General features: G+C 52.9%; 1 protein-coding gene and 1 long non-coding RNA gene across 5 annotated transcripts in view; one reads left to right on the forward strand and one right to left on the reverse strand.

Annotated features, from left to right (window-relative positions):
- Positions 1-24412, forward strand: part of sema6a (sema domain, transmembrane domain (TM), and cytoplasmic domain, (semaphorin) 6A) — an 89336-nt gene that overhangs the window by 51710 nt on the left and 13214 nt on the right. Inside the window, exons 8-20 of one of the 4 annotated variants that reach the window (XM_064297250.1) lie at positions 2977-3067; positions 5345-5464; positions 6656-6744; positions 8260-8477; positions 9341-9472; positions 10349-10504; positions 12746-12919; positions 13937-14077; positions 15639-15716; positions 17738-17796; positions 18273-18293; positions 18431-18481; positions 22017-22175. In XM_064297250.1, the coding sequence (XP_064153320.1) occupies positions 2977-3067; positions 5345-5464; positions 6656-6744; positions 8260-8477; positions 9341-9472; positions 10349-10504; positions 12746-12919; positions 13937-14077; positions 15639-15716; positions 17738-17796; positions 18273-18293; positions 18431-18481; positions 22017-22175 (1489 nt within the window). Of the gene's footprint in view, positions 1-2976; positions 3068-5344; positions 5465-6655; positions 6745-8259; positions 8478-9340; positions 9473-10348; positions 10505-12745; positions 12920-13936; positions 14078-15638; positions 15717-17737; positions 17797-18272; positions 18294-18409; positions 18482-22016; positions 22176-24412 lie in introns of all 4 variants that reach the window. The other 3 variants (XM_064297251.1, XM_064297252.1, XM_064297253.1) reach the window with 3 other exon arrangements.
- Positions 1-24412, reverse strand: part of LOC135233567 (uncharacterized) — a 54620-nt gene that overhangs the window by 18575 nt on the left and 11633 nt on the right. Inside the window, exon 2 of the long non-coding RNA XR_010323874.1 lies at positions 8234-8534. This is a non-coding gene — a long non-coding RNA (uncharacterized LOC135233567). The remainder of the gene's footprint in view (positions 1-8233; positions 8535-24412) is intronic.

The following is a 24412-nucleotide window of genomic DNA, read 5'->3' on the forward strand; positions in this document are numbered from 1 at the left end:
TCCTCAGGGTTGCGTAGCGTTCCTAAAGCTTGCAAGAAAATGTTTATCGTCTTGCTTTAAAAAAAAAAAAAAAAAAAGCGTCTTTAGTGCGGATGCTTCTTATAGGCTGCAGCCGGGGAAATGAAGAAGGTCTTCATTAAGGGGATATGAGCCGCGCCGGCACAGCGGTGTTTGAAGACGCCGTTCCATATGGCGGTCTGCGCAATAAGCTGTCATGTGACCTAACGTGGAGCGGTATTTATAGCCGTTGTTAGAATCGCGGGCCGTGCCTTTGTCTGATGATCAAACAAGGCTAACGTGCAAAAGCGTAAACGCTGGGAGCAACAGACGTCTCTGCTCCCTGTCGTCGAGCGCCGGGCGTCGTGCGGGAGAATATTCCGGAGGGACCGGGTGGGGGGCCAGGTGGGGGTGGGGGTGGGGGGGGGGGGGGGAGGGGGCGAGGCACGGCTTGTTTCACAACAAGACGCCTCTGATGACATCGTCAGACAGTCAGCGCGTCGCTAACGCGGCTGCGCTAGCCGGCCGCTAACGTCCGCGCGCGTTCCAGAGCCGCCGCCGCCATGGGCGCCACGGAGACCGTACACGCTGCCCGGAGGCGCGGAGGTGAAGTGCGCTGGCGGGGCTTTTGGCAGCCGTCCCCCCACCCCCCCCCACCCCCCAAATCCCCCAAATCCCCCAATCGCCCAATCCCCCGCCACCATTCCCCCCCCCACCCGCGTCCCCACCGCGGCCCTGAGGAAAGTCCCCTGGGCTTACCGGCTGTGCGCTGGCGTTCGGGGGGGGGGGGGGGGGGTTTGGGGGGTTTGTGGGGGGGTGGGGGGGGCGGGGCGCATGTGCGCAGCCACCTTGGCTGCGTCTCGCCTCTCCATCTCCCCGGTGTGACAGGCTTGAAAGGAGCTTCTGTTTCGGGGCCAAACTCATCCCACATTAATCAGGCCCGTTTGGGGGAGGAGAGTGAGGGGGAGTCAGGGGCCCGTACAAATGTTCCTGTCGATGGCGTCTTCCTCCCCTCACACACACACACACACACACACACACACACACACACACACACACACACACACACACACACACACTCACACTCACCACACACACACACTCCCCCACACACACACCTCTCTCTCGCACACTCTCACACCCACACACACACATACTCTCTCTCTCACACACACACACTCTCACACACACACACACACACACTCACACACACACACACACACACTCTCACACACTCTCTCTCGCACACTCTCACACCCACACACTCCCACACTCACTCACTCACACACACACACTCTCACACACTTACACACTCACACCCTCACATACACACATACACACTCTTTCTCTCACACACACACCACACAACACACCTCTACACACTTCACACCACACACACCACAACACACAACACACACACACTCTCACACACACACGCACACTCTCACATACACACACACACACACACACACACACTCCCCGCCCCTCCTGTATGGCTGGCTCCAGTCTGCTCTGACTCCAGTGTTGACGGGTGTCTCAGACAGACGCCTCTCCAGTCTCAGCCCGGTCCCTGAGTGGGGTGCCCCCCCCCCGGCTGCCTGATATACGGCTGCTGTGGATTACATCACCTGTTGCCGGGCGGAACAGGGGAGAGCCGCCGCCGCCGCCGAGAGGCGCAGGTGATATGGATTGGCAGTGTGTCCCCGCCTAATTACCGCGGATCGCCTGTCAGCAGACGCGCCCAAGCTGAGGTGTGAGGCATTCGGTGTGCGGCCAGGACCCTTTCGCGACAAGCCCAACCGCGTGCGGGTGACAGTTTGTACCGCGGCTCCCCTCCCAACTGCCATTTTTTTTTTTTGAATTTTGACCAATTAATTCATTCGAAAAACAAATATTTCTCGCGCCTGCGTTCGTACCGTCGTTCTGTTTTGTCTATTCGAGACGGGGCCTACGTCCGCGAAGGCACGTACTCTAAAAACAAACAGCGCGGTTTTGTTTTTCAGAAAAAGAATAAATAGATAAATGAAATGACAATAGGAGCAGTGTTCCTCCTCCTGGTGCTGGCCGTTTGATACGGGGGTCGGCCTCGTATATCTCCCCCGATTGTGTGGGAGAGTCTCTTCCTCCCATTCAGGGCGCAGGAATAGATCACTGACAGGGAGCCAAACGCTCCGAGCGCTGAGTTCATCGCCACGGTGAGGCGGGGAGAAACGGGGGGCCTCTCACGGAAACGGGGGGGGGGGAGAGGAGGAGGAGGAGGAGGAGGCCTCCGTCTGGGGGAAAGGAAGGCGCGAGCCTCCGTTCTTCTGGCGCTCTCCGTCCCTCGCGCTCTTCATCCCGCTCTTCGTCGTTTCCGATAATTGCGGCTTTCTCACCTGCGAATTCGGCGGGAGAGTCGAGCCGCCGTTGCGGTCGCGGGTCGTCTCATTCCAGACTTCCAGATCCTTTTTTTTCTTTTCTTCCTTCGTTCTTCCCCCCGTCAGTCACGCTCCGCCCTGGGTGAACGCTGCTTTGACCTTTTTGGCGAGCAGATGATCTCCATTTCCGCCCCGGGTCGGGAATAGAAAACAGAATTCCTTGTCCAGGAGCCCAGAAGGGCAGGATAAGCTCTTATAATTCCGGGAAATCTGCCAGCTTTGTGAAAAAGAAAAAAAAAAAAACTCAGAATTAATTTAGAATGTGACCAGATTTGGGGAGCAGTGACACCCCCCACTCCTCACCCCCCCCTGCCCCCATCGCCACCCCCTGATACTGCTCCCTCCTTTGAAGTGCGTTGGGCTGGAGAGCAGGGCAGAGCAGCAGGACTGTGAGACCTGGCAGGAGGGGACGCGCCCGTCTGTCGTCCAGCTGAACGATGGCGGCGGCGGTGGCGATTTTAGTGGCGCGAGAGAGAATGGCGTTTTCGCGGCGGCGTGGGCACCTCGCGGGCACGGTTGCGTCTGCCCTGACTCACGCTCCTCTTACCCCCCCCCCCTGCAGATGGACACCCTGGACGCCCTCAGTGAAGAGATCAGCGGGATGGCTCGCTGCCCTTACGATGCCAAGCATGCCAACGTCGCCCTGTTCGCTGGTGAGGCCCCGACACACATACCCACACACGTTTCCACGTCACGCCTTCGCCAGCCTAGCGCCCGTCCCACTGCATTATCTACAGATGTCACGTGGTATAGATGAGCGAGTCATGAGTAACATTACGAAACAGAGAAGGCCGGTTTCTTATTAGGTTAGAATTGCGCAATTGTTGTGTAGGGGCCACAGGAGTGCACTCTTTCTCAACTTAACCCTTTGAAGAGCGGGTCTTTTGGAATTTCTTTTTCTTCAAAATTCCAAGTCAGTGTTCTAGAACTCCCCTGCTTTCAGTTACCAGTAGGGATTGTGACATCAGCATTAGAATGTTCTGTTAAGAGCATTCTAATCACATACAGTATCTGTGACCTTACACCTCAGTATAAGGGGTTACAGTATTGTGAGTCCAAATCTTTTAGTGTTGAGCAGCATTGTACTTATACTGTTGAGCATGGAGCTTGCCTAAATTTCTCTGACCAAAAAAAAAAAACCCCTTAACAGCTGTGTTTACAGCAACGCAAGTCATCCAAGATGGTCTAAGTAGTAGTACAAGCAAAGACTAACGGCTTAAATTACAACACCGCCGTTTGAGAAAGCAGCCGGTGGGTGCCACGCGGAGGGCTGCGGCGGGCAGCGGGTTCCAGCGCCAGCGCGCGCGTTTGATGTTCGGTGGCGGGGGGGGGGGCGAGATCCCGCCGCGGGGCGACAGCGTTTTCTGGCTACACCCCCGTCCCCCCGCCCGGCTCCCCACCATGTCAGCAGCCTGCCGCTCGCTGGCGAGCCGGCCAACGCAGCGGAGCAATGGGTACGTCAGGGCAGCGAGCTGACGCCGGAGCTGACGTCGCGAGCTGACGCGGGAGCTGAACGTCGCGGAGCTGAACGTCGCGGAGCTGAACGTCGCGGAGCTGAACGTCGCGGAGCTGAACGTCGCGGCGCGCTTAAAGGCCCGGCCCGTCCCTCGCTCCGCACCCCCGCGCCGAGGCGCGCTGAGGGAGCGGGCCGTTATTCGGCAGGGGAAAACGCACAAGTACTACTGCTCCTCTGTTTCCAGGGCTGGGATCAGTTCCCCTCCAGTTTCCTCAAAGCAGTGAAACCGTCTGCCAGCTGAAAAATCCTCACGCAGAAGGAAAGTTTAGAAATTCAATTTCAGTTTTTTCCCTAAATTTACTTAAATTCAGCTTCATTTCCCACGCTCATAGTACGCTTGCCCAGTACATCCATTTATCATTTAAAATGCATTTGCTCATTTGACTACGCTTTGTAGTTCATGAGGAACATGGCAAACCTTTGCGTGTGGCACAGAGACTGGGGATGAGAGCCACAGTGTAGAGGAGGGGGGCAGAGGTTTTGATCTGTTGTTTTTATTGCTTTGGAGACCAGATGAGGTTTTTTTTTTTATTTGGCAGCCCAGTCCCATGGCATGTTTTTTTTTTTTTTTGGTTCGGAAACTCATGAAGCCATTGTGGCTTTAAACCAAATGAAAGCGAGCCTTCACAGGGATGTGAGGATTGAGAATAAATCAATAAGGGGGAGGAAGAAAGAGAGAGAGCCCGTAGTGAGTCAGCTTTCCAGTGGCGGGTTCTCAGCTCCGCGGGTTTGGAGAGCTGTGAGAGTGATTCATTTTCGTTGATATTCACCGCTAACTCGGTTATGATCCTGTTTTTCTGTTTTGCCAAGGAAGAGTAAACACTCAGGGACGGCCCTGTTCATTCGTAGCAGAAGCGCAGATCTCTGCATAATCGAGGCCGTTTATTCCTTTCGCTGCCCTTTCAATTACGCAGTTAAAGTTTCCAGCGCAGTAGTCCAGCAAACGATGAGGTAATTCCAGTTGGGGAGTCTGGCGTGCGTGTGTGTGTGTGTGTGTGTATGCATGTGTGTATGCGCATGTGTGTGTGTGTCTCCTGGCCTCAGGACCGGGATCCTCCCTGCGTGTGTGTGTACATGTGTGTGTGTGTGTGTGTGTGTCTCCTGGCCTCAGGACCGGGGTCCTCCCTGCGTGTGTGTGTGTGTGTGTGTGTGTGTGTGTTGTGTGCGTGGGCGTGTGTGTGTGTGGTGGAGTCTATGTGTGTGTGTGTGTGTGTGTGTCGTGTGTTGGTGCGTGCTTGCGTGTGTGGTGTGTGTGTGTGGTGGTGTGGTGTGCGTGTGGTGGTGTGCGTGTGCGTGTGTGTGTGTGTGTGTGTAATCCAGTCGTCAGGCTCAGATCCTCAGAGGCTCTGTGTCTCTGTTTTTATGATTGATGCTCCCGCGTTACTCTCGCTCTCTTTCCTTCTTCTCTCTCCAGATGGAAAGCTTTACTCCGCCACAGTAACAGACTTCCTGGCGATCGATGCGGTCATCTATCGCAGCCTGGGCGACAGCCCGACCCTGCGCACGGTCAAGCACGACTCCAAGTGGCTCAAAGGTGAGCGGGCGTGCCCGTCGTGTGCGCGGTGGCCTGAGGGAGGCGCCGACGAGCCGACGCGGGCCGCCGTCACACACGCGTGACATTCCTGTCCCCCCCTCCCTTACATGGGGGTGATGGGCCCGTGAATCGGCGCCGGGCGCGGGGTACCTCAGGCACCCAGCGGGTTGGATAAGAGCGAGGGCGCTCCAAATTCGGGGGCCTTCGGAAGCTCGGCGGCGGAGCTCAGCTGGGAACCCGCTCTCGAGGCGGAACGTTCAGCGCGTCCTGCGATGCGCCACGTTCCAGCCGTTTATGAGTTATCACGAGCGGTCCCTCGAGCTTGCTCTTAATCGAACCAAAATGGCAATTTTTCGATCGGAAACTAGATTCGGATTTCACCATCGTTGATTCCAAACCCGGTGCCTGAAATATTATTTAGGTAAAGAGAGATTCATTATTTATAAAGAATGACAAACCATTTCAGCACTGCGTCCCTGTTTAGCGTTGATACGGTGGGTGAGTGCTGCACTGGGTCAGTGCCTCTGGTTATGCAGACTCAGCCACAGACGTAGGCCCGCTCCTGGCACTGGATTGCAGAGGCCTGTCCATTAGCCAATCCCAGTCTGTGTTCTCCTGTGCGCTACACTCGGCCGTCTCTAAACATGCCAAACTGAGTGTGGAGAATTGTGAAGCCGGTGGGAAGCCAGCGGGAAAATCTCTCCGGCTGATTTACGAGGTCAGAGTTCGTAAAAATGGGGGAAACCCGGCTGACCTTCGACCTCGTCGACTGACTCTTTGAAAGGTCAACGCGGCCCCCGTGTCCAGCTGGGAAGTGGCTCTTCTCTCTGGCAGTTAAAAGTGAAGAGCCCAGGAGCGCTGGCTGTTTACACACTTACCTCAGTGAATCTGCATAATGAATCACGGCTCAGCGCCTCTGCGTTTGCACCGGGGTCTGCTGTAAATTGGGCTTAATTGCTAACGATCTTCCGTTATGCCAACTGTGTTTTGTGATGTATAAACACAGGCAGATGTTACAATATAAACATACAACGTATCGATTCAGCTTGAACGGAGTGACGGAGTGACAAATTGACAATTTATGCATTATTGGCGGCCATTTTGAAATAGCTGTATGTGGGTTTGTGCGCTTGATTTGTGTGGAGTGTTTCTCTTTCACTGGCTAACACTGTACCTGGCTATTGTTTTCAGAGCCTTACTTTGTGCAAGCCGTGGACTACGGGGATTTTATCTACTTCTTCTTCCGAGAAATCGCCATGGAGTACAACACAATGGGGAAGGTGAGGTGATGGGGGGTCAGTCCCGACTGGACAGTCCTGAAAAACCAAGACACTTCCTACCCGAGACCCGAAGCAGGATGTGCTGCTCCTGGAAGTAAACAGGAAGTGGGTGTATCAAGTGTGTCTGGCTTTGGGTGGCTAGGAAGAAACAAATTGTGCCACTCTTCTGTAGAGAAAAACACTTTCAGGATGTCCACTCTAAAATTAGCTTAAAAAAAAAAAGAGAGACTATGCTAATGCTGTCTGGACTTTCAGTTTTGTCTAAAAATATTCTGCAGTCACACTTTTGTGCTACTGTACCCCAGGACCTCCCACTCTCTCTCTCTTGCTGTTTCCAGTGAGGTGACCAAACAGATGCTATCAGACAAGTAAAAAAAAAAAAAAGTCTGTATTTGGTCCGTTTCGATTAATCTTTTCCTTTAGATTTAATATGTAGATTGCATCGGTTTTTTTCATACCCTCAAGAAGAGGATTAAGTCGAAACAATACATCAGGAGAGGGAAATTATTAACCGTTGAGGCCGAACACATCGCCACTTTAATTTGGCTCTCGGCAACTCTGCATGAATGGAAGGGAGGAATCACACTTTTATAACTCAATGCTTGTGGCCCGAGCGCTTGTTAATACGAGATTTTTCACACTCGGTTATTACACGTTATAAAATATCACTGTGAGGTCGAGCGCACAGGGTGATCCGACGATTAACTTTTGCTACACATTTACAGTGGTTCACAGTCTTTTTCGCAAGATGTAGCTATTGGGTTACCAGTCATTACAGAGGGGGAAAAAAAACCAAGCAGAGAAGATGTTTAAATGTAGTCCAAAATCTTTTTGGCCAGTCATCATTCTAGCACCATTAAGCAAAAGCAGTGCACTTGTATCTAAACTGCTGCCTCTAAGTATTACCCAGAAATGAAAAGTATCTGTCCGTGTGGGGCATTCTGGGTTCTGCGGTTTTGGGATTTGTTTCGGTCTCTGCTTTTGATACTCTGGAATTCTGGATCCAAGTTAAATGTTTAGTCGGGTTTGTTGATCAATGACTCCGGATTAATCTGGCGGTCTGCAACGCGGCCTGCAGTGCCTGCAGCAGGCCATCAATCGAGAGGCTTTTTATTTTTTATCTTCCAATTAAAGTGGAAAATTATAGATTGCGAGTCATGAGCCATCACAGCGCTGGCCACTATTGGCCTGGCGGAGGAGGGGAAGGCCTAGAGCCTCTCTGTTATACCTCACAGAATCCAGCTCATCAGAAAATGTGTTGATTGATGAATAGTCAGTTATTCCAAACGTTATTATTGTATGGGTTATTTATGTGTTATTGAACAGGCTATGTCCTTTTTTATAACATGTCACCTATTTTTAGTCTTAATATTGATTGTCAAGTCTTGTTTTATGTTGTATGTTCATGCGCAAAACTGATCCCATTCGGGGCAGTGAAGGTTTCGCCCGTAGGGCGTGGCCAGCGGGCGGTTCGGTTCGCGGTCCTTACCCCCCTGGCGCTTGTGCGGTGCGCAGGTGGTGTTCCCGCGGGTGGCGAGGGTGTGTAAGAACGACCGGGGCGGCTCCCAGAGGGTGCTGGAGAAGCAGTGGACCTCCTTCCTCAAGACCCGCCTCAACTGCTCCATCCCCGGCGACTCCCACTTCTACTTCAACATCCTGCAGGCCGTCACCGACGTCATCCACGTCAGCGGGCGCGACGTCGTCATGGCCACCTTCTCCACGCCTTACAACAGGTGCGAAAGCGGGGCGGGGCGGGGCGGGGCCAGGGCCGGGACACTCTGCCCGTCCTGCTGTGGGACACAGAGGAGAGGCGTCGTTTCGTTTTTTTATTTATTTCACGTTTTGACACGACACACTTGAAAATGATTGATTGCAGTCATCAAAAGCAGACCGTTTACAAGCAGCTAGCAGTTAACCTTAATGTTGCCCTGTGCATTAGTTTATTACCTTTAGTCTCGTTACAGAACAGAGACAAAGATAGATGATGTTATGCATTGGCATAAACAGGGACTATACAGTAATGGTAAAGGGGCAGTTAAATCAGTATGACTGGACATGATGGAAAACTAGGCATTTTCCTAAAGTACAAGGGGTTCACAAGATATTGAGATGTAGCTCCGTGGCTTGGTGACAGAACTGCAAAGCTCTCTGCAGCAACTGGCGACATTCACTCGCACGGACTTCTGGTCAAACCACATAATTCCCAGCTAGTGAGCAAAATTATAACAAACACATTTGGACTGGGCTTCCCAAAACTGTAAAACGAGGGGAAAGATTAGTCATGAACTTTGCGGACCGTCTGGACGGCGTGGAATTCCTCTTGTTCTGTATATATCCACTGCTGTCAGATCGGCGAGATTTACGGCGCGGGTCGCGGGTTCGACAGAATGACGCCTCTGTGCCGGTCACAATCCGGGCCTTGTGCCGCCCGTCCCCCCGCGGGTCCCCGGGTCCCCGGCGGCCAGAGCAGCTGAGATCTCCTTTAAGAAACGGCCCTCGGAGCTAGCGTAGTGAGTCAGGCGCCAGCTATGCGCGTTCCCGAGGAGGGGAAAAATAACGTTCCCGTTATTCCCGTCTGGGAATTCCGCCGCTGCAGCATTCCCGGCTCGGCGGTGTGCGCCTACGACATGGCCGAGATCGCCCTCGCCTTCACCGGACGCTTCAAGGAGCAGAAGTCGCCCGACTCCACCTGGACCCCCGTCCCGGAGGACAAGGTGCCAAAACCAAGGTATGACCCCCCCCACCTCCCCCTCCCCCCCACCCAGAACTCCGGGAACAAAAGCGGATGTGGGCGAACAATGCATGAGCTCACATCCCGCGCGGTTTCCTAATTCGCTCTAATGCGCGAAACAGACGTTACCGTACCTCGTTACCGCCCCCCTTCTAATTAATTCGCTTTTTGCCCATTTATTATTTTTCCGTCTCTTACCCCGGGAAAAAAAAAAACGGGGAAACCAAAAAAGCGTGTCCAAGGCGGGGGGAAGCGATCTGCCGCACAGATAATTGGGGAAAGCAGAGACTCTTGTTCCGCACGGCTCTTAGAGGAGTCAAGAGCAGCGGGAACCGCCACCCGGAGATTACCATAAAATTATGTGTTTGTGCGAAACGAGGTCAAGTGTTAATGAGATGTAAAACACAGGCCCCGGTTCCCCCCCCCCCCCCAACCTCCTCTCATTACTGTAAAAGCCATCAGCGCTGGAGCAGAAGGGAGGTCTGGCCGCCCAATCAGGGTCCCCCCCTCGCGTCAGTGCTGGAGCAGAAGGGAGGTCTGACCGCCCAATCAGGGTCCCCCCCTCGCGGCGAATGCCTCTCCTTTCAGCGGCCGTGCTTTCGTCACGCGTGCTGCACGGGGACCCGCCCGTCCGAAATGTAAGGCGGCCTTTTTCTTTGTTCTTGATCCCTTTTTCTCTCATCAGCCGACCTACTTGCCCGAGTCCAGGTGAAGGGAGACTTCTCTGGGGGGGGGGGGTTCCCCGAAAAGTGAACGGAATATGAAGCGATTTGAGCCATAACTGGGAGGTTTTTTGTTTCGGTTTGTTTTTTGTGATGACTAAAATGGCTTCCCTCGCTGCTCCCCTTTCCCGCCCTTTTTCCCCTTGGCCAGGCCCGGCTGCTGTGCCGGCACGGCGTCCGTGGAGCGCTACAAGCTGTCCAACGAGTTCCCGGACGACACGCTGAACTTCATCAAGATGCACCCGCTGATGGACGAGGCCGTGCCCTCCATCACCAACCGGCCGTGGTTCCTCAAGACCATGGTGCGGTGAGTACACAGAGGTCCTCCTGGACTAATCCCAAAATCCTGAGTACAACACAGGTCCTCCTGACTAACCCCCAAATCCCTGGAGTACACCACAGGTCCTCCTGGACTAACCCCCCCCAAAATCCCTGGAGTACAACAGAGGTCCTCCTGGACTAACCCCCCCAAAATCCCTGGAGTACAACAGAGGTCCTCCTGGACTAACCCCCGCCCCCAAAATCCCTGGAGTACACCACAGGTCCTCCTGGACTAACCCCCCAAAATCCCTGGAGTACACCACAGGTCCTCCTGGACTAACCCCCCCCCAAAATCCCTGGAGTACACCACAGGTCCTCATCGACTAACCCCCCAAATCCCTGGAGTACACCACAGGTCCTCCTGGACTAATCCCCCAAAATCCCTGGAGTACAACAGAGGTCCTCCTGGAAGAGATCCCCCTCCTCCCAAAATCTCTGGAGTACAACAGGGGTCCTCCTGGAAGAGATCCCCCTCCTCCCAAAATCTCTGGAGTACAACAGGGGTCCTCCTGAAAAAATCCCCCCCATTCCCCCCCAGATCTCTACAGATGGTTCAGTCCACAACCACATTGAGCCAAGCCAAGATTTGACACTGCGATTATGATGCAGAACAGAAGAGACCTTCTGCGTGGGGGTGGGGGGGGGGGGAGGCCCCTGAATGGCTGATTAATATGCGGTGTCGACAAAAAGGCCGGTCCCTTTCAAACGCCACTCCAGCTCCAGAGAAAGCGGCGGTATCTCTCGAGTTCCCACTGCTCTCCGCCACAGTTCCCGCAGCGCTATTGGAGGCTGGTTGGCGGCTTTTTAACGCGCGATCGATAAGCGTCTGTTCGGTTTTGCGGATCGCCTCTTAATTCCCATTTAGGAAAGGGATGTTTTTTTTTTTCCTTTTCAATGTAGGTGTGTCTTTTAGGGTTCTAACGGCATTATTGTCTCCGATCCCGCGTGAAGTCCAACGGTAATATTATAAGAAGTAATTCACTCTTGCGAGGCCCAGAGGGAGGGAGGGAAGGGAAAGAATAGGCTTTGGAGTGTCTTGTTTCATAGCTACATTATGCCCTGTTATTCTGATGCAAGAAGTCAGCTGGAAGCCCAGTGTGTAGCAGGACTGTATCTCAGCCAGTACCCCAGAGCGAGAAGCGCGAATTGTACCGTTTGTCACAGACGGGAACAATGGAGCCTGTTCTCAAAGCGGCATGAGAACGCGTTCCAGCCGGGGGGGGGGGCTGGGGGGGGGGTACTCGAGGTTATCGGCCTTTCGTAAAATAATGCTAAAATTAAATAAAATAGAGGACATATCTAGACATGCCTAGCATGCAATACAGACATGCACATACATACCAGGAATTACTTGCTTATCATGAAACGTGAAAGTTATTTCCAACATCATCCGTGGACTGAGGAGGTATGTTCGCAAGCAGAGATGATACATACTAAAGTTATGTACAGTATTGTGTATATTTGACAGTAGAGCCTGCTGTTTATATTGTATTGTATGCCATATTTAATATGCATAATCTATTATTGTAACATACATTATTTGACTGATTGTTTACTGTATTGTGTGTGTGTGTGTGTGCAGTACTGTTCACTGTTTGTTCTTTATGTGAGATGTGTTTGGTCTTCTGTGTCATTAATTAGCACTCAATTGTTTGTGCAAATTTAATTTGAATTCCATCTATTTGATTATCGCTCAGTATTACTTTTGAGAGGGGGGGGGAGAGAGAGTGAGAGAAGGCGAGAGAGAAAGTGAGAGAGAGACAGGGACAGAGAGAGAGGGAGAAGGAGAGAGAGAAAGCGAGAGAGAGTGAGAGAGAGAGAGGGAGAGAGAAAGAGACAGAGGGAGAGTGAGCGAGAGAGAGAGATAAAGAGAGAGAGAGTGAGAGCGAGAGAGAGAGAGAGAGATAGGGAGAGAGAGTGAGAGAGAGAGAGGGAGAGAGAAACAGACAGAGGGAGAGTGAGCGAGAGAGAGAGAAAGAGAGAGAGAGAGAGAGAGAGACAGAGAGAGAGAGAGAGAGAGAGAGAGAGAGAGAGAGAGAGAGAGAGAGAGAGAGACAGAGAGAGATAGGGAGAGAAAGAGAGATAAAGAGAAAGAGAGCTCTTGAGATCACAGCGAGCGCGTGGTCCAGTCAGGAGGCGGGTCTGACGGTGGCGGTGGCGTCCCGCTGCGTGTGATATTGCCGGCGGTACTGATCACAGCCACTTTGATTCCCGCCATCTCGCGCAGATACCGCCTGACGCGCATCGCCGTGGACACGGCCGCCGGGCCGCACCGGAACCACACCGTGGTCTTCCTCGGGTCGGAGAAGGGCATCATCCTCAAGTTCCTGGCCCGCATGAGCGGGGGCTTCCTCAACGACAGCCTCTTCCTGGAGGAGCTCAGCGTCTTCAACCCGGAGAAGTGCGTCCCGCGTTAAGCCCTCCCCAAACCCCCCACAAAAACCCACCCACCCACCCCCCCCGCTTCACCCCCCGCCCCCCACCCACACCCCCCGCGCTTCACCACCTCCCCCCCAAAAACCGGACCCACCCACACCCCCCTGCGCTTCACCCCCCCCACCTCCCCAAAAACCCCCGCCGCTTCACCCCCCCACCCCGAAAAACACCCCAGCAGATGGGCTGCTCTGTCATTTACGGGGGGGTTTTCATCAGTGCTCCGCGCAGAGCCGCGGTTAGCGGTTAGCAAATTAAAGGCCCGGGCCCTGGAACCCCTGAGCCGGGCTCCGACCGCAGCGCCTCCGACTCACAGATGTCCCGGGTGATTAAAGCAAACAGAGGGGATCTGTGTTAGTCTTTCGGGCCAACTGGAAGAGGCCCGCGCGCACACTTAACGGGCCGCCTGGAAACATTACACACACGAATGAAAAAGGGGGGGAAAAAGGGAGGACAAACTGCAAACTTTGATATTTAGATGAAAGCCGCGTGAGTCAGTGTGAGGGGTTTTTTTTTTTTGGAGGGAGATGAATGTGGCCGTCCGGCCCGGAGTGTTGTGTGACATGTTGCTGGGGGATGAAGGACGAGCCAACCCCAAACTCCCCCATCCCCCCCGTCCTTCCATGGCACGGGCAGCACATTCTCTGGCTGTGGGCCACATGGCTTAGCGGTTAGCCTAAGTGACTTTTCTGGGAGTGGATCAGGGAAGAGAGGCCTGCCGCACATTACACAGTGTGGATGGGCTGCGTGCTGTAATCCAGCTGCTCTCTTATGCAAGAGGGAGAGGGGGGCGGGGGGGTAAACCCAGGTGGGGTCGGGGGGGCGGGGGGCCGGGGGGTGATTAGTACAGCTCTGCGCCCTCTGGCTAGGGTCACCCGGCCTTCCCTGGGAGGGGGCGGGGGGGTCGCTGACACGGGATCGAAAGCGCACGGTGGTCCTGTCGGCTCACCGTGTCTGACTGTGCCCCCTCCCTCCCCCCCCCCAGGTGCAGCATCGACGGCGTGGAGGACAAGCGCATCGTCAGCATGCAGATCGACAGCCCGGGCCGCGCCCTGTTCGTGGCCTTCTCCTCCTGCGTGGTCCGCGTGCCGCTGTCCCGCTGCGAACGCCACGGCCGCTGCAAAAAGTACGTCCCCCCCCCCCCGCCCAGTCCCGCCGCCACTTCCTGTTTAACCCCCGAACCGCGACACGCGCACACACGCACGTGCTCTTCGGGTCAAAGGTCGCCAAGGTAACGGGGGAAACAACGAGCGTCAGGCGCGGAGCTGTACGACTTCCGCTTTTCCCTTCCTGCAGTGCAGACTGCTTACGGTACATTTTCAGTTTGTCTCAACTTAATGAGAATGCACTTGCATTTGCATTGAATGCAACTTCCTGTTTGTGTACAGGACAAAAGGTGTCTTTTGATCCTTCCTTATTGTCATTTGAGACCGCTCTTAGTGCAAGTGTCTGCCTTAATGCTGTTTCATTTCCAATCCATCAGAGATCCACGTGATGGACAAACATGCAGTCTTAATCAAGCCGTACATCTCAAAGTAAAAAATAATATCCTTTAGAGACAAGGTCTGGTTGGGTTTTAAACTTATTCTTGTTCACTGTCCAATTGTTGCATTTACACACACATATTCAGATGTGCATTTTCCTTTGAAGTCTTCAAAATACATTTCAACATTTTAATAAACCCTCTGGTTTTTGATATGTATTAAAGTACATATCTGTCTTCTTGAACTTGTGTATATTTCTTTTAATACGATTTAATGCCTCTCTCTCTTTTTCATTTCTCTGTTCTTTTAATTTATCGTGAAGCACTTTTTGTTGCACTAAGGGGTATGAAATGTGCTATATAAATAGGGATAAGGATGATTGATTGATCTGTCTTCACATGTAAAATCTATGCTATTACTGAGTCAACGGTGAAATGAAAGTAGTTCATCAACGCATTAGGAGCAGACGTACTCGACAGTACTGAGCCTGACAGTGTGTTTTCATTCTCTGGCACACAAAGCAAATTACTAAAACACATGCAGAAAGCACAGATTATGTTCATTTTCCTGTGCAGTGAAACCTTCCTGAAAGGCAATAGGAGCCACTGCAGGATCTTGTTTATTGCCACGAGAATGCTACTTTCTTGAGGTATATTTACCTCACGTTGCTACCTCTAAAAGGGTTTTCACGCTACCGTAATTTGCCGTTTCGGAAATATTATCACTATTATTCTTTTTGGTAATATTCATACACACACCGGGCCTCTTAGCTTTTTATTACTTATTAGAAATCCTCAAGTGTTTTTATCGCACACACCTGCTAACTGGCTGAGCGGCAGATTGCTTCTGTTGTGCGGCTGAGCTGCGTTTGACTTGTAATTGGACTGTTCCGGAGGTGTGGCCACGGGGGGATAAAGGGAGGTCCATTCCAGCCGGTTTCACTGTCGCTCTCTCTCCCCCTCTCTCTCCCACTCTTCCATCTCTCGCTCTCTCTCCCCCCTCTCTCTCCCACTCTTCCATCTCTCCTCTCTCTCTCCCCTCTCTCTCCCTCTCCCTCCTCTCTCCTCTCTCCTCTCCCTCTCTCCCTCCTCTCCTCCCTCCTCTCCTCTCTCTCTCTCCCTCCCCTCTCTCTCCTCCCTCTCTCCCCCTCTGTCCCCCTCCCTCCCTCCCTCTCGCTCCCTCTCCCCCCCCCCCCCGTTCCAGGTCCTGCATCGCGTCGCGGGACCCCTACTGCGGCTGGGTGGCGGAGGGCGCGTGCCGGGAGGTCGGCCCGGACACAAAGTACGCCCTTTCATTACCGCCGAAATTAACTGCCAAAATTAACCGCCAGCGCGCGCCGGGCGGCCGCGTCTCCCCGAGCTTTAGGGCCGCCATCGCGGCTAACTGATGCGCCACGCTAGTTATTTCCCCGCAAACAGGAAAGGTTACAGGAAGGCCCGATACCAGAAAAGTGCTATTTACCTCAGGAGGAGAATGACCATAATCCCATAATCCCCTGCTGTATTTTAACTGCCGCTGGAAGAAAAAAAGAGACCCGGCTTTCAGCTTTCTGAACTCACAGCAAAAAAAAAAGAGGAAAGTAAGAAAGAAAGGAAGAAAGAGGGGAAAAATAACCCCGGCGCAGATGAAATCATAGTATGGGGACGGGCTTTTTGATGTCGGCGGAATGAGTGGTCCTGTGTGCCATTTTTTCCCAGCCTGTCATTACTTCCCAAGCCAAGCTCGGGCTGCTCTGGTTCGGTTTCCACTCCGGCATCCGAGCAGACAGGAGGCATTAAGAGGTTACACGACCTCACGTTCGCCGCGCGGCGTTTTTTAAGTGACTGAGTGGGGATTAAACCGCTATGATCTGCTGGGGTTTTTTTTTTTTTTTTTTGTGGCGAGCGAGCGATTGAAAGCTTTTCGCCCCCCCCAGGAGCACACTGCAGCATTTAATAAAGAGCACCGATACAAACAGGCCTCGGAGATGGGCCGCCATGCTTCATCCGTCCTCCGCTCCAACTCTGCTCCCCATCTGGAGGGGGAGGGGCTGTGGTGGGGGAGGGGCTTTGTGGGGGAGGGGCTGGCTGTATGGGGGAGGGCTGTAGTGGAGGGGGGAGGGGACTTGTAGTGGAGGGGAGAGGGGCTGTAGGAGGGCGAGGGGGGCTGTGTAGTAGGGTTGGGAGGGGCTATAGAGTGTAGGGAGGGGCTAGAAGAGGGGGAGGGGCTGTAGGGGGAGGGGCTGTAGGTGGTAGGGAGGGCTATAGAGAGGGAGGGGCTGGCTGTAGTGTAATGTAGGGGGGGAGGGGCTGTAGCAGAGGGGGGGTGAGTTCACACCGCTCCCTTTTGTGCGAGCCGTGGCACCAGGCGTCGACTTTTCAGCAAGTCATCGCAAAACCCGCCGCGCTTTTTACTGGGGTCCAGTGGCTGAGCCCCGCTTCCGCCGCGCTCTGGTCCCCAGAGTCAACTGACACACATCTGAAGTGTCTCTGACTAAACCTGCATGAGGTGCAGGCAGCCTTTCTGTCTTCCTGTTCCTGCGGAGGGTCTGTGGTTACTGTCCATGTCCCAAAGGATTGTGGGAAACGGAACTACCGGATCCATATTTCTGGCAAATTTGTTCAGACGTCTTAGCGAAGTCTTAGGAAAGAGATCTTTTTTCTAATTTAACACTGATTTAAAGCCAGCTCCTGAATGTGAAACGTCCTGCTGGGTGGAGAGCATGCAGGCTGATCTCTCTGAAGCTCGGCAGGCCTGTTTCACAGCACAGTTTGTGGTCCTGCAAGATCAAACCCAAGCTCGCCTCTGTCAAACCAGAGCCACTGTGCTTTGTCTCACCTTGTTGACATTATCCGCCAACACACACACTCACACACACTCACACACACACACACACACACACCACACTGCACACGTACGTACGCACACACACTCACACACACACACACACCACACTGCACATGCACGTACGTACGCACGCACACACACACACACACACACCACACTGCACACGTACGTACGTACGCACACACACACACACACACACACACACACACCACACTGCACACATACGTACGTACACACACACACACAAACACACACCACACAACAGACAGATTTTGTCCCGTCGGATCGGGAGGCGGGCTGCTCCTCCTGGTCAGGCGGTGGGCGTTGCCTGCTCCTCCTGGTCAGGCGGTGGGCGTTGCCTGCTCCTCCTGGTCAGGCGGTGGGTGTTGCCTGCTCCTCCTGGTCAGGCGGTGGGTGTTGCCTGGCCCGCCGGCGGTTCGGCTCGCTCACCGCGATGTCTCTGTTGGCTTGTGCAGATGGGCGTTCGAGCAGGACGTGGAGCACGGCAACACAGATGGACTGGGCGACTGCCAAAGTAAGCCGGCTTCTTCCCTCCGCTTATCGGCGCTCAGAGCGCCTCCGCTCCCCGGCACGGGAGCCGCGCTCCTTCCCCAAACTCCTCTCGTCTCGCGGCCAGCGAAGGGCGGGGTCTAAAAATAGCGGAAGCTATGAAAAAAAACAAGAAACCCGCCACGCCCGAGCGGCTGGCTCTCTCTGAGGATAAAAGGCTGCCAGAGGCGTTAAATTCCTGCTAGCCGTTCATTTTGCCACCAGATAAAAAAATTGAGTAGTACATTTAGGCAATGCGCATTTGATTTGCACGTAATGTCAGTTAGTAGCACTTGTTGAATGTAAAGCACATTTCAGTGTTTCAATGCCTGCATGTTGAATGTAGAAATATTCTGCCATGTGTTAGCACTAGTTCACTCTATGGTGTAGTACAGAATTATTTCTGAGTCGTGTCTGTGAGAAATATTTGAGTGTCTTTGCCTTGTTTTGTCTCATTTCCAGATTCCTTCGTGGCGCTAAATGGTGAGTAGCACAGAAGGCTGAATGTAACTTTTACTCGTCTTTTCCTCTCCTGTTTTTTAATTATTCTTTGCATCCAGCTTGCCTGTTCACTCTCTCAGCGGAAGCAAATCCTGAAGTAAAATTATTTTCCTTTTTAGACGTTCTGTCCTATCCGCACGAGCATGAAAGGTCTCGAAACTCACACCACGGTCAGTTTTTACTGCATCAGACCTTCTGATTACCCCCCAATATTATCTTAACCACTGTAGCCCGTAGAACCCTAACCTACCTACAGCAATCTTAACCATAACGCCCCCACCTACCAGCAGCTGCCCCATCCCCCCATCCCCCACCCCTCACCACGACCACCACCCAAACCAAACACCGCCTCCTATTTGGTCTTTGTGCTGTTTGCTATTCTCCTCAGCCTGTAGAGCTACAGCATTGATTTGTCCTGACCTTTGATTTCCTAATTAGATGGCTCTGGTCGTTAATAGGATAGAGCTCCCAGCTAGGATAGGGCCCCATATAGAGAAAGACGAGGATATCACGGGGGAAGCCAAAACAACAAAAAAAAATAAATAAAAGCTCGCTTTCCCCGGCAGCCTAGAAACAAGAAACAATACATAAAAACCGCATTACGTCACAAAAAGAGCCTCGCAAAAAAAAGGCCCCTGTTGGGGAAAAAAAAAAAAAATGCTGGCTCCCTTTCACACTCATCAAAAGTGTTCGTTCTCGTTTGTGACTTGTGCTGGTGAACCGGTGTCCTCTCCCTTCCGAGGGGGAGGAGAGAACGATAAACATTCCTGATTAGTGTGAAACCGTGCGGAATGCGAGCCGACCTCTGTGACCTCACACACCACCTCTGTGACCTCACACACCACCTCTGTGATCACCGCGTCACCCAGCGGCTGTTTCATAACCCACGTTCAGCCGTTGGCATGACAACATTTTTTATTTAAATTTAAAAAAACAAACAAAAAAAAAAACGATGCTCGTAACTGCTTGTTGCTATCCAGAACGCAATCTGGGGAAAAACAAAACAAAAAACAAGAAAAAAGATTTTTGCTTGTATGGAAAGGTTGTGATGACAGAAGCAGTGCTCGTGTGTTCAGACCCAGAGAAATTCAGATACGTCTTCACAGTGCTGGGAATAATTATGCTACTGTGTATATATATGAATATTTACTCCTTCTGACTAAAATGTATGCACATGCATATGTATTATAAATGTATATATTTCAGAGAAGGGTGCATTGACTTGATTTGAGCTTACGTCAGCCATATCGTCAATTACACTGGGCCTTCAGACAATTTTCACTTGACAGCAAAGAGCTTGAACTGGTTGTTTGAATTAAGATTACTGCTTGAGATATGCACCCCCGTGCCCGAGATGGAATTTTACGCATTTCCTAGTCCAGTACGTATTCAGAATATATCAGAAAGTAGTCAGATTCATAAAAATGGGAAAAGCTGTTTACAGACGGAGGGCACAGGGGCTTGACCCGAAAATCTGGCGTGTAAAATATTTAAGCATGGCCCAAACGCGTCTGTGAACGTCAGGAGAAAAAAATGCATAATGCAGCAGGGCGTTCATTCTTTATTAAAACTCCAGAGGCCTTAAAACAGGAGCTTTCAATTAAACCTTCGGGTGTGTTTTGCCCTTTACTCCACCGCGCGCGCGCAGTGCCTGGCGTCTGGCTTAGCATCTCACCCGTCCTGCGTTAGCACGGACACTTAGGGACCGTGTACGAACGGTATACGGCAGAACAAAGAAACGAACAACAGAAAGGAAACACACTTAGGGACCGTGTACGAACGGTATACGGCAGAACAAAGAAACGAACAGAAAAGAAAGTGGAAGGCGATGAGCGTGCCGTTTGTTTGCGCTCTGTGTTCTGATGAACAGGGGGAAACGCGGGCGTGTGCGTGTGCACGGTCGCGTGCGTGCGCGTGCGTGTGCGCGAGCGAGCGAGCCGGCTCTCCGGGTCCCTCCGCTGCTCCGCAGAGGCCTCTTCCTGTATCCGCCCGACGCCGCGTTTCCCGTGGACCCGGCGAGAGCGAATCACAAGAGAGCGCTGTCACACTGATCGCCTGGCCCCGGGCGCGGCGCTAAATAAATCATCTTAATCATTCGCCGCTCGCCGGCTGCGGGGGCTGCTGTGCGTCGGTGGGCTGTCGGCGACGTCGGGGCGCGGCGTCCCCCCAACCCCCCCCCGCCCCGCCTACGCCCCCGTCCCCGACCCCGACCCACGTGACAGGCGCTGTCAATCGGCTCGTCGCCGAGATCGTGCTGTTCAAAAAAAAAAAAAACGAAGCGAAATTAATTGCGGCCGCCGCCGCTGCGTGGTGTCCCACAAAGAACCCCGGCGATGCTCGAATTCCGCCGAAATTGTGACAGACCTCCCCGGAGAACTGGTCGGCTTCATTTGCCCCCTGAAGGAATACAAAATCCATCACAAACTGCTTCAACCGTAGACCTGTTATAGCTCCAACACCATGATTGTTTACATACCGTTGGCAATAGCTTACACATCTCTGTAGTGTAATGTGGAACTATACCAGGTCATGTGTAGATGTGCCTTTATAGAACTCACTAAATATTTCACACAGAAACAGAAAAAAAGACCCATCAGTTTCATGGCTGGAGCTCTATAGATAAAAGCCAATACAGGATATTTGTATAGTGCATGCCATTTACGAAGGGTTTCATTTACTGATTTTATTTAATTAAGTGTTCAGGCTCTTGGTCATATAGGAGAAGTTTTGTTAATGAGCGTCTTCGGTTACACAGGTAATTTTGAACAAAGACCCCGAAGGCAATTAATGGCTAATAATTAACCTTCACAGTGGAATGTAATTAGTCGAGCCGGAGACAGCCAGCGTGATGTCACGGGCGTTCGCTCGACCTGCGGCGAGGAGTGCTCTGCGCTAGCGGTAACTCAGAAACCAGTTTCACAACACCGTGACATTAATGGCTGCTGAAATCGAAAAGAGGGAAAAAAAAAAAACGTGCAAGCGTATCCGAGCAGCAGGTCGCGCGTTGAACTATAAAAAGAAACCTCTCGGCACGATTTTGCAATTAACTTAAACATCGGGGCGAACGCGAGGCGACTTCCTCCTGGATTGTGATGGGATCCGCGCGCTCCCTTTCGTTAGCATCAGGATATGGATATTTTAATAATAACCGACCCATAATGCAGCTGACTTTGATTTGATTTCGGATGTGATGAAATTATCGGAGGGAACGGAGGGACAGGACAGGACGATGGTCGACACCGCGGAGCAGAAGGTAGTGTTTTTCTGGTTCTCCTCTCGACCTCGGTGAGAAAGGCAGGCCTGGACCGGTCCCCTCAGAGGGACGTCGACCCACACGGACGGTTCCTTCGAGGTCACGAACCGCCGCGGAGGCTGTGTGATAATGAGAGACTCCGGGGTCGTGAAAATGGTTTCTTCACCGCTCGCCTACTCTACCCTCCTCCTCCTCTCCCCTCCCGACCTCTCATCCGTAAGCCCCGCCCCTCTCCTCTCCTCTCTCTACCTCTCATCCTTTGGCCCCTCCCCCCCCTCCTCTCTCTACCTCTCATCCTTAGGCCCCGCCCCTCTCCTCTCCTCTCTCTACCGCTCATCCGTAGGCCCCGCCCCGACCACTCATCCGTAAGCCCCGCCCCCCTTCGCTCCCCTCCCCCCCAACCCCCCCGACTCCCGCACCCGCTCGTCAGTGACGTGTGTTGTGTCCGACAGGCCGCGCCACCTTCCCCTCACACACCAGCGCCCCCCCCCCTCCCGAGCGGGGGCCCCTGGGCCACGGCCGCATGGTGGAGCAGAAGGACCCGCCGCTCCAGTCCGATAAGAGGGACCCGTACGTGGCGGTGCCGCCCCACACCCAGCAGGACGCCAACGGTAAGCCTTGGAATAGTGGAGCCATCCTCCCTGTGGCAGGGGCCCCCCAGATCTACCGCGTGTCCCCTTCCAGCTGACCAGCGCACCGCCGTCACCCTGTCGGGAGAACAAGCTGCCCGCACCTCCGGGGAGATTTATGACACAAAGGGGCCATTACATCCCCCCCCGGGGCGGGGGCAGGGGCAGAGGGGTGTAATATCCAGACTATTACAGCCCAGACCAAGGGGGGGGGCGGGGATTGCGATGTATTTATTTTCCCCGGCACCGTCTTCACCCCCGTCCGTCCTGGGGGGGGGGGGGGGGCGTGACATTGGACGCGTCTCCCCGCCTCAAGGACGATTCGAGGCACAGCGGGTTAAAAAAAAAAAGAAAAAGGCCAAGAGAGGCCACGCCCACAAGCCAGAGATGCAGCGATTCGATTGGTGGATCGATAGCGGATTGGGTATCCCTCATAAATTCCATTAGACTTAATCTAATGTGTCCGCTGCAGAGCTCATCAGTGAAACTTAATAAACAGGTATTATGATGGATGGATATTAATGGTCAGTACTAAAAAAGATTCATAATTGTTCGTGGGGGGATGGGGGATGGGGGGGGGGAGGGAGGGCTAATGCGGCGTCTCCCCGGTCCGCGTCGGTTCGTCTCTTAGCGCAACGCAGGCCAAAATGGCGGCGAAGCGAGCGCCAGGGCGAATGGGAACGACGGGCCCCCGGAAGTGTGCGGAAGCTGGAAGCGGGACACCCGTAGGCGGGACAGGCACAATGGCGGCAGAGCCGAACTTGCACGCTCGTTACCGTGGCATTGCCGTCCACCCCCCTCCCCTCCCCCCACCCCCCTTCCCCGCCATCGCCCCCGGGCTGCCGTGTTCAGCGATGGGCGAGAGGGTGGGGGTGGGGGGGGGCGGGAAAGCTTTACATCTAAATATAGCTGCTTCTTGGTTGTTGTTGTTGTTTTTTTTGGTTGTGTTCTTCCAAAGGCACCCGTCCTGCTTCTCCCAGTTTTGATTTCCGTCGCTGCCGTGGGTTTGAGATCAGCTGTGTCTGCGGAGGTCGTTTTCTTTGCGCTGTTCCTGTGAGCGTGCTGCATGGCTTTCGTTCTTACACACTGATGGGGTTTTTTTGTGTGACGCTGATTTCCTGTTCTTGGCTTCTTTTATTTAATTACTTATTTGATCTGCTGTAATTTTAAGCTCCCTTTTTGTAATACTGTGCATTCCTGCTTTGGCAATGAACCTCACTGTCTTGGCGATGTCAGCGCTCGTGTCCATCTTCCCATTGGCTGTCCTCTACTTCCTGTTGTGTTTCCGGCTGCTCCCATTGGCTGTTCTCTCCTTCCTGTTGTGTTTCCGGCTCCTCCCATTGGCTGCCCTCTCCGTGGCTGGTCTTTTCGCACCTGCATGTGCCCTTTCATCAAAACCCCCAGGGTGCCAGATGTGCTCGGAAAAACATCAATTTACACACCACAGCGCCGTGACTTCAGATGTAAACATCCACAAACATCAAACAAGCATCGCTTCCGGCTCACTTAATTCGACTTTTTAAATTAACGAAGCTCTGAATTAATGGAGCATTGTTGACCTATTTATCCTGCGCAATCATTAAGAAAATGAACATTTACTGAATGAAATGCGTTACGTTAAAGTATGTAAATTTATATGATGTGTATATTAGGTCTAGTGTGCCGGACGCATTTGCATACGATGACAAGTATAAACATGTCAGTCGAGTATATTTTAACATTTAATGTAAAATATTCCTTTCGATTTACTCTACACAACGTTGTGGGAAGGAATACCAAATTTGAAAATATCAATACCATTAATCAATGATTATCTATTCTTAAATGTCATGATTAATTAAGAACTCCTCATGTGAGTTCAAAGGAAGCACTTCAGACCGCTTCTGAGCTCTGAAAGGTCTGTCTGCTAACGATGACGGGCATCAGACCGGCCCCAAAAATAATACAGAAGCCCATACCCTGTGAGGTCATTTAGCCCTTTACTGTAGATGTTCTTGGAAGCGCCAGAAGCCTGAAGTGATGAATACTTACTGGGCATATTTATTACCGAAGTATTCTCCCTCCCCCCCCCCCCCGCCTGCTTAGCGTCACAGCGATGTTTTCGCAGTACATTTTAGCGCTGTTGTGTCTGGGCACATCTATCTGTGATACCTCCACCACCTCCCCCCCCCCCCCCCCCGCCCCCCCACCCCCCCGCCATCTGCTGCCATTGTGCGTAG

The sequence above is a fragment of the Anguilla rostrata genome, chromosome 10 (assembly GCF_018555375.3).
Source record: "Anguilla rostrata isolate EN2019 chromosome 10, ASM1855537v3, whole genome shotgun sequence".
Taxonomy (NCBI): Eukaryota; Metazoa; Chordata; class Actinopteri; order Anguilliformes; family Anguillidae; genus Anguilla; species Anguilla rostrata.